General features: G+C 36.2%; 1 protein-coding gene across 2 annotated transcripts in view; it reads left to right on the forward strand.

The window, feature by feature from the left end:
* The window catches only part of LOC114253592 (uncharacterized), a 30,522-nt gene extending 21,518 nt beyond the window's left edge, over window positions 1-9,004 (forward strand). For both annotated transcript variants that reach the window (XM_089739779.1, XM_089739780.1), the window contains exon 23: window positions 376-9,004. In XM_089739779.1, coding sequence (XP_089595905.1) covers window positions 376-455 — 80 coding nt within the window. In that variant the 3' untranslated portion in view covers window positions 456-9,004. The remainder of the gene's footprint in view (window positions 1-375) is intronic.
* Window positions 9,005-9,885: the final 881 nt, after the last annotated feature.

The raw sequence follows: 9,885 nt of genomic DNA on the forward strand, positions 1-9,885 counted from the left end.
AGAGTGGGGCGGCCATTGTAACTAAACTGAGACCTTAGAATTGAGGTCTCAAGGTAGGTGACAGCATTTACGTTGTATATGTCTATGGGCTCCGGTAATCACTTAACATCAGGTGGGCTGTGAGTTCGTACATCAAATTTTTTTTTTTTTTTTAATTCCTTAGATTGGTGGGCCAGCAACATCGCAAGGGCAGTATTTGATATACTTATCAGGGATCATAAAGGAGTGGTCTGTCGTATTAATAATGCTTCCCTGTGTAGTTGTTCAGTATCCAATGAATAGACAAACTTCAAGTTCATATGTTTGATATACTTAGCGGGAATCATAATGTAGTGGTCTGTCATAATAATAATAAAACCCATTTCTTCCTTACAGATATAAGACTGAAAAAAGGCATGAAAACCGCCAAACAACGGTTAGGAAAAATCCTTAAAATACACAAGATGATATATTAATTATATTTTAATATTTAAACGATTTTTTTTATCAGATTACTGTTGGATTCATAGAACTAATAATGCAGTCATTACGTACGTAAAATACGTAATATTGATAACTGAAGATCTACAATGCCATTTATTAAATATTATGTAAGGTTCCAAAACGTAACAAGTCCTTAATACAGAGCAATGGAAAATGACATATAATTTCTGAAATAAATAAAAACGAGTACATAAGAGAAATGTAATATAAATTTTAGTGTAATAACGGTGCAAATTCGCGTAGATGCGAATTTGAGACTTGTTACCTTTTGGAATCGAGGTATTGTCGATTATCAGTCTCTATAGTCGCTGCGGCTACAGAGGATTCTAATTTCGAAATTGGATTATAATATTATTTAGCAAATGGAAGTATCTGTGTATCTCTGTCCCGCATTTATAAATTTTAACGTGTCAGAGCGGGATAGCAGATCCCTCAACGATCTGTGAATCAGAACGGTAATTTGATTTTTAAAAAAAATATAAAAAAAGAACATTAATGTGTGTGCGTGTTTAATTGTAAATTTTTTATAAATGTATGTATGTATGTATAGATGTTATTGCACGGACCAATGTGTGTGTTTAAAGCGATTTTTTATTTTTGAACGAACTGCGTCGGTGGAAATATTGTGGAGTTAGATCCTCTTTGGTGTCAGATAAGTAATCTGCGCAGATATTAGAGATTTAGTATTTGGTTATTGGTTTTTTAGTTGAAAAACAATTTAATTAGAAACAGTAAAAACTTATTTTGTTCTCTTCAATTACACAGCAAGAACACTGAATTACAATCGATATTATAAAGTGCTGCCACCTAGTGTCTATGTAGAGTTAAATTTTCCTTTCATATTTCGAATATGTACTTAGTTTCGTGCAGCAAAAGCTCCTTATACGCGCTTCCTTCATTCGCGTATTAAAATATGCGTTCCAATTCCTATTTTCGCGGCACGCATAGATTTCTTTATTCGCGGGTCTAATCGGTACATTACATACACACATTGACGAAAAGGATTCCAATATCCTTTGTAAATGCGCCTATCATTACTCACGGTTTTTGTATTCGCAACGTATACCCCGCGAATAAAGAGCTTTAACTGTATAATGACGTCACAGTTCACATTTTACATACAAAAATTACTAAAACTCGTATGCGGGAAAGGGACAGAGCATCCAACTTAAATGTCTTAGAATCTCTCACCCCTATTTGAATTAATTCTAAACAGAAGAGATCCTTTACAATATTTCCATCGCGCGCATTCAAAACCCGACCTTATTGCAAGCCTTATCAGTGTATAGACAAACCTTTAGATGTGTAGGTTATAAAAAGATGTATTTTGTAATATAGTCGAAACTTGTATGAAAGCAGTTAATTTTTTTTGTTTGTTTATAAAATCGATTTTGGAACATTTTGTAATGCATATTTTCTCTTGACATTGTTTTTTTTTTATAAGATTGATGATGTTGATTGTTTTTTTTTTTTTTTGTAAACTTGTAATGAATTGTTCCCGCAAGCAAAATATTGTATGATCTGATTCGTTCTATTATTATTTAGTGTTATAAGAAATCCGTTAGCGACCGGAGAGGGTTCTGCAGTATCACGTGACGTCATCAAAGACAGATCATTTTTTTTTGTAAAATTTGTTGAGCAAAGGGTTTTTATGGGGTGGTATATATATCGAGGGGTGAAAGGATATTTGATTTAGGGACATTTCCCTTAATACGCGACATTTATCTTTGTAATTCAGAGATGCTGAAGTAGGTTTTTTGTTATGATATTTTTTTCTAAATTTTATACTTTAAATGGCTTTCGTTTAAAGTTGCGAAATGTCGCTTAATAGTACATTGTACACCGCGGGAGGAAAGTTGGACATTGCCCTTGCCTTTGGCTTGGGTGGCAATTTTGCACGCGAGACAAACACGCGGGATGAGATGTCCTACTTTTTTCATGCGGTGCACATACTATTTTTTCTCCTACCAGGCCGAAAGTTCGTGGAGTACGGAGCTGGGGGCCAGGGGCGAAGCCCTGGCAGGGCGGAGCCCCCCCTTATTCATAAAAAACAATTTAACTGTTTTTTAATTTTTAAATGAGCTACTACTAATTGAATAAGAACTGTCTGATGAACTCATCTTTATTTAATACTTCACTATTAAATTTTATTGCCTTTTGTTTATTTCACTTTTACACTAAACACAATATTGAAAATTACCCGAGCACAGCAATGGCGAAGAATTTTAGGTGCGTGAGAGCAGACGTAGACATTAACGCGCATGCGCACTTGTCAGTACCCGGGGAGGAAAAATTAGGCTTTCTTCCCAGTATAGCGCGAGGAAAAGTTACACTTTCTGCGGGACGAATCGAACTTTTCGGCGTCGGTAGGAGAAAAACCAAATAGCATTTCACTACTCGTTATATGAGAGTTTAATAAACGGAAATCACTGCTCATATGTTCTACTCCTATAGATGTGAGGGAGTCCAAATAGAGTCCCTTCTTTATTTCGCGTGAAAATCGCGTTTTTGGATTACTCGTAATTAACACCACAATTGAAACAATATGAGTTTTATTGTTGCAGCGGCCTACACAGTTTTAATTTATACACTTATTATATATATTTTTTCATCTTATGCATTTTGGCTGTAAAAATCTCGTGTCACAGATTATCTTCTTTTGTCCACCACTCGTGCGTTCCGGCTTACGCAGCATAATAAAAGGTGCGTTCTTAAAGGCCACAGATGTTAATATAAGCGACTAGCTGTACCCGTCCGCTTCGCTGGGCATCCAAAATTAACATTATTATTTCTCACCCCCACAAAGATTCTCATCATTAACGCCCCCGCAACTGGTGTAGCGAGTCCAACACTCATATAAATATTAGCCTATCCATTAAGTACATGTATTTTCTACATGCATACCAAGTTTCAAGTCAATGCACAGTTCAATAGTTATAACGGAACATCGTAAAAACCACTGTAGATTTATATATTAGTATAGATAGTTACCTCAATTGCAACCCGAGAGGTGGTCGTCGCTTTTGTAACAGTTCATCTTTTTGAATCATCTTAATCATCATATTTGGCTTTGGATAAACAGGAGATCGATGGTTTTAGAGCAGCGGTCGGGGAACCGAGGTTAATTACCCCAAATGGGGTAAAACAAAATTTTTGGGGGGTAAAAATGAAACTTGTGAGTAAAAAGTATATATTGAAGTGAAACTTCTTTAGAATCGTTGTGATTTCAAACTCCATGAAACGAAATGCTATATAACGAAAAAATAATATATTTTTTTAAAATTATCATGGGCGGCTATAATATGAAAGATGCTAAAAAGAAGCGATTTCGTTTTTTTTTGTTCTTCGCCATGGGGTAAATATCAACTTACACAAAAATATTTTGGGGTAACAATTAAAGAAGTTCCCCGACCGCTGTTTTAGAGGTTTGTGCCGTCATGGGTATGAGCAACAGTTTTGGGTGTACTCTGCTGTGAAGTCGAGCTGGTGTCCTCGCGTCTCGAGGTTTGTAGTGGCGCTCGCTGATGTCCACGGGCTCGTGTAGCTGCCCCCGCCCCGCTGACCTCACCCCGTAGTGTGAAGTTAGCTCGGCGGCGTTTCACTGTCGAAAATAAAGTTTTCTTTTTGCAACGCTCATTGATCGTTGTTTTGAAAAAAAAAACAAAAGACATAATATTTTCACAAAAAGTAATTTGTTATTCGTGACCCACCTGTTGTGAGAAAATGTACGTATGAGAAAACTTGAAATCTGTTATAAAAGAAAGGTCTTTAACTAATTGCGGTGTATTTTGTTGTTGGTGTCGGGTTTTTTTGCCCTATTGTTGTCCCTGTCTCCCAAGCTTCGGGAGAAGCTTGTCCCGCTTTTTGAGATGCTGGGAGCTCAGTGTCACACAACATTGATTCTTTAGTGATAAGAAAGATGTGTGACGTTTTTTTTTTAATTGATTTGCGTGAGTGCTTGTATGCGTTACGTTCGCGCCTTTTCTTCGGAAAGATTCTAGACATTTCTAGAGAGAGAGAGAGTCTAAAGAAAACAAACTAGTGCTCGGGAATGGCAGTTGTCGTGTTACGTAATATGAATTGGTTTCGGGAATGTTCTCGGTTGACAGTCCATTAACAGTGTGGATGTTGTAGGCAGTGGAAGTCTTAAAGCAAGTCTGCTCAACCAAACACACTTCGAATGTGCCGCCCAAGGAAAAAAACAATAGAAACATACCAGTTTTTGCTTAGTGTGAGTTTTTTAACGTTCTCGATTGCGTAAAAGTTAACTCATTTTTTTTTTCTACCTACACTGAGAGCCTTGAGAGGCTATTTCAGCGTAACCTTTACTAGTAGGTGAGCTCACGGGGCTCAAACCTGACGACGTTGCTAACACGAACCCTAGCAAGAGCCGTGCTTCGCAGAATCTAGCCGACGAGAAACTCAGTGGGTTGTGTCTGTGGGTTAATCTACTCGTCGAGGCCTTCGTCGCATGCGATGGGTTCGACGGGAACGATGACCGGTGCTTGAGGTATCTAAAAGCACCGTTAGTGGATCGGGAGGATCAGAAATGACGTGTTTGAGGCGACGTCGACTGCTTTCCATTCTGTCCGCAGGATCGGGAATGTCAAATTTGTATGCAGTCGGAACAGCACCCCTAGCGGCAAACGTAGGCAAACGTTCCAATTCCATACGAATGCAACTTTTACGTTATCGAGAACTTTAACACAGAAGTCACTTTGATTGTAACAATTATATTATGCATTCGGTATTAATTAGATTTTTATTTGAAGATGCGTGTTATTTCGTTACCAAATCAATATGATTTATGTGGTGCAAGTAGCCAGCTCTATTATCGTTTTAATTATCAACATTACATTATATCGAATTTTAATAGTGCAATGTTTATTTCAATAGGTACCTACAGTCAGGGGCCCGCCAAAATGTCGTATGTCTTATTTCAAAAAGCCTTAAACATCACCCCAAAAAAATTTTATATTTTTGCGGGTATGTGATACGTGATAATACCGTTAGCCTAAACGTGTCAGTTGTGAGCGTATAAGAAAAATACTAAAGCTCTCGAACATAATTATATATGATTCAGCCATTTAAGAGATTCGTCGGAACAACTATCAAATGAAATATATTAAAAGTTCGGCATATATTTTCAATTGATCACTCGTAAATGTAATGCAGGAGAAAATTCATTATTTGAGGCCGTTGCACAGTTTTTTTTTCTTTCGTATAGTCGTTTCGTGATGATGCCTATACAAGCTTGGAGATTTTTTTTGCGTAGGATGGATAGCAAATTTGGAAGAAGTACGTCTTACTGTGTAATTATTTCAATGGTGTAAAATATAGGCCTCAGTTTTTTGGATAATCAAGCAGATATCTTTTAAATGATCACAATACACATTTCCTTCATGGCACTCTTAAAATTAGTCGTGAATATATGAAACGTGGAAAGATATAAAGATTTCTCACTTCACAGACACAGGGTGTGGTTTTTTAAACTGTAAATGTTTTCAATGTTAGTTTGAAATAGTTTGTTTCACAAAATAGATGTTAAGGTTTTTAATGTGGACGGATATGCCGGTGTATACTCTTTTTATATAGTTAAATTAATAACGATCCTTTGACTGCCATGTAGGTCACCGGTGCCCTACGCGGCGCACTGAAGTAATTATATTGACTAGTGGTCCCTTGGTAGTCGAAATTCGACTATAATTAAAATTATAACTTTGTACACTGATATGATTCTTTTGTCAAAGACTATTCTATACTAATACTTCTATAATCACAGATTTCGCCAAGACTACACTATATACAAATATTAATGAAAACAAACAATATTTAATCTATTCTCAATTTGACCACAGCCTTTAAGCAATAAGAAAAGTTTGTTAATAAACAAATAGTATACATGCGTGTGTGTGTCAAATACATGGTGGTGTATGTAATGTTTCTTTAATGATTTAAAGTATTTTTTAAGTAATTTAAAGTATTTCTCTATGTTCTCTATAAGTGTGGTAAATTTCATACTCCTACGTCCGCGCAACTTTCCTAAAAAGGCGTACAAAGTTTTTTCTTCACATATCAATAAATAGATTTCTCTCTTCGTTCTTACTAAGTCGAGTGAGAACGAATCTATCTCTACGAGATCTAAAAGACTAAAACATAAATCAAAAACAAAAGAAACAAATCAAAGTTAGGCAATCCATGCGGTTAGTAACACAAATCGATATAATTACTTCAGTGCGCCGCGTAGGTTAAAGTAGTTTCACAATGAAACTGTAGAATTATGTGAAAATATGTCATGATTTTCAATTTGCGATACTATTTTTACAAAACTTAATCTTCTATCGAATTAACATTTTAATTTGATCGTATTAAATATAACGAGTGAAGTGCGTCTTCAAAATGAGTTTCTCATTAAATATTTTTAAGCTATTGCATAGCTTTTATCGCGGGCTTTGAGCGCGGCGACCGAATCAAGAAATTCCGTAACGAAAATAAAACCTAACACCCCCCACTCCGCTTACCATGTAGATCGCGTTCAACACATTCACAAGTTGCGCTTGTGCAGTGTTTGTGAATAAACGCGCGGCGTGACGTCGCACTGCATGCGCATCATGAAAAATCTGCCTCTCTCTCTCTCTCGCGCGGTCTGGTTTGAAGTGTGAAGAGTGTGAAGGGGACAGTTAATGTTTTGCTTTTGTTAATGTTTATAAATATGGCGTGGTCTTATTGTATTATTGTGTTAATATTAAATTATTATTGTCTATATATAATTGCATAAGTTGATAAAAAAATGCTATGCAATAGCTTTACCGCGGCAGTCCTCGAGTGCCACACGTGTTTTTTTTAATTCTAAAACAAAATTCGCAATAATACGCATAATACTAATTTATATAATAATATAACAGAAATATAAATAAACAGTTGTAAGGAATTCGTCCAAAAATCATTTAAATTTAGCCTGGTAATGGTTATTTAGCGTGTTAGGATTATTTATTGTCTTTCATGTTTGTTTATGACCTTATCAAGTGAAATGCATATTTGTAGAAAACCAAAGGATATTTTAAACAATATGTTCTCTTAACAGATTTTGTAATTTTTAAGTTTCATAGCGTTCATGTCGGTTAAGGCCATAGGTTTCGGTTATGCTTCTGGCAATTTGCGATAAGTCCATGGTCCACGGAGCGCCCAAGGAATTTGTCGAACAGACTCGCGTACCTGATATATCCGCATTTGAAATTATTTCTAAATCAATATAATTATTACTATGTACCCGCATTTGTTGATTGATGAAATATTAGAATTTTAACATTATTTCTTTTCGTAGCTTCGAAATGGGATAGAGGCAAATGTCAACGCCAAAATCAGATGTGCGCGTTACGGCCGCCGCTAAATATTAGCCTTCGGGTTTCATTTAGGGCTGAACTTCTTTTCATATATTTTGCTAAAAGATTTTTTGAAAAAGAAAGAGTACCTTATTAATTAAGTGTGTACACAGAATCATAATTCAGTCAATGCTAAATTCAAAGCAAAATAGTTTTAAATGGTTATTTATAAATGTTATTAAATTATTAAAAACGTTATGCCTGAGCTCGCTAAGACACTTCTAATCGAACTGCGCAATAGTCTGTATTCCGACGCTCCGCACTTTATATGCAAAAATAAACAGTCGATCTATCGACGCTTTGTGCTCAAAGGATTAAAACTACTTCTTCAGTTTAATCTCGCGTTTATTGTTAATATATCATATAATATTATCTCCAACGTTCCGAATACTTTATATAATCCGTTGTCTAACAGACGACAAATGTGGTGTTTAGTTTTGGTTAATAATAATAACAATTCAATGGTAAGTTATTGGTCTTGATGCTATATTGTACTTTAAGACTATGAATATAGTACTATATGTTTGTAGCGTGCTTGTTGTTGCTCCACTTTAAGTTGAGAAACTTTTTCATAGAAGATTATCTTATAAACTAATACGGTATTCATTGAAGTTGATTTTGTCTGATTGCACGATCTTATATCAGTGTAGGCGTTGATGACGTTGCCAAACATTTATAATTAACGATATTTGACGTCACATTTTTATTTTAATGAACATATGAAATTTAATGAAGAGTATTTAACTAAGCTTCACGAAACTCCCTCGTTGATAGATATATGATATCGTGCTGTCTTATATTTTGTTGAAGAGAAATATATATATATACGTGGATGTACATATTTGAATTGTTTGTCAGTATAGAACACGAATGGAACTTGTGATTGACAGCGGGAGCGTTACGTCAGATATGTCAGTGTCAAAGATGACAGTTCATTGATTAATTGTCGTTTTGATAGTAGAATATAGGAGGATACTGACATGTATATAATTATATTTTTTTCAAAGGATTTTTTAATGGAAATCTCAGAGTATACAAATGGAAATGTTTTAATAATTACGATGTGTTATGAATAATTATGTATGTGTATGTAAATTCGTGATAAACGAATGAGTTTAAAAACACGTATCATGAATTTATCTGTTGTGTTTTATTCCCTATTAACTTTTTTTTTATTGCCTAGATGTGTGGACGAGCTCACAGCCCACCTGGTGTTAAGTGGTTACTGGAACCCATAGACATCTACAACGTAAATGCGCCACACACCTTGAGGTAGAAGTTCTAAGGTTTCAAGTATAGTTACAACGGCTACCCCACCCTTCAAATCGAAACGCATTACTGCTTCACGGCAGAAATAGGCGGGGCGGTGGTACCTACCCGTGCGGAACCACAAGAGGTCCTACCACCGGTAAAAAAGTTTAAGTAAGTATGAAGTCGTCGTGGCCTAAAGGATAAGACGTCCGGTGCATTCGTATGTAGCGATGCACCGGTGTTCGAATCCCGCAGGCGGGTACTGCAACCGTACAACTGTAGTTTCGATTTGAAGGGTGGGGCAGCTGTTGTAACTATACTTGAGACCTTAGAACTTATATCTCAAGGTGGGTGGCGCATTTACGTTGTAAATGTTTATGGGCTCCAGTAACCACTTAACACCAGGTGGGCTGTGAGCTCGTCTATCCATGTAAGCAATAAAAAAAACAGATTTGGCTCTCAATTTTTATCAAATCGTTTCAATTTGCATATTTGGCTCTTTGGCTAATAAGTTTGCCGACTTCTGGTATAGAGAGAGAACGCTCTCTCGCGCCTTGCTGCCTGATTCAGCAAAATGGTGTTCTAGCAAAAGTCGACCCTCGACATCGATCTGCTGCTACCAGATTGCTTTTAAGCTCTTCAATCGCCGTTCAACGTCGTCAGCCAATAAGGTATATAACCTTATTTATCTATTCTGTGACGTCAGCAATGGCACAGAATGGAGCAGTTTTTTTCCTACCTAAGCTGATAGCCCTAAGAGGCTATTTCG

Source organism: Bombyx mandarina, chromosome A1 (assembly GCF_030267445.1).
Source record: "Bombyx mandarina strain Sakado chromosome A1, ASM3026744v2".
NCBI lineage: Eukaryota > Metazoa > Arthropoda > Insecta > Lepidoptera > Bombycidae > Bombyx > Bombyx mandarina.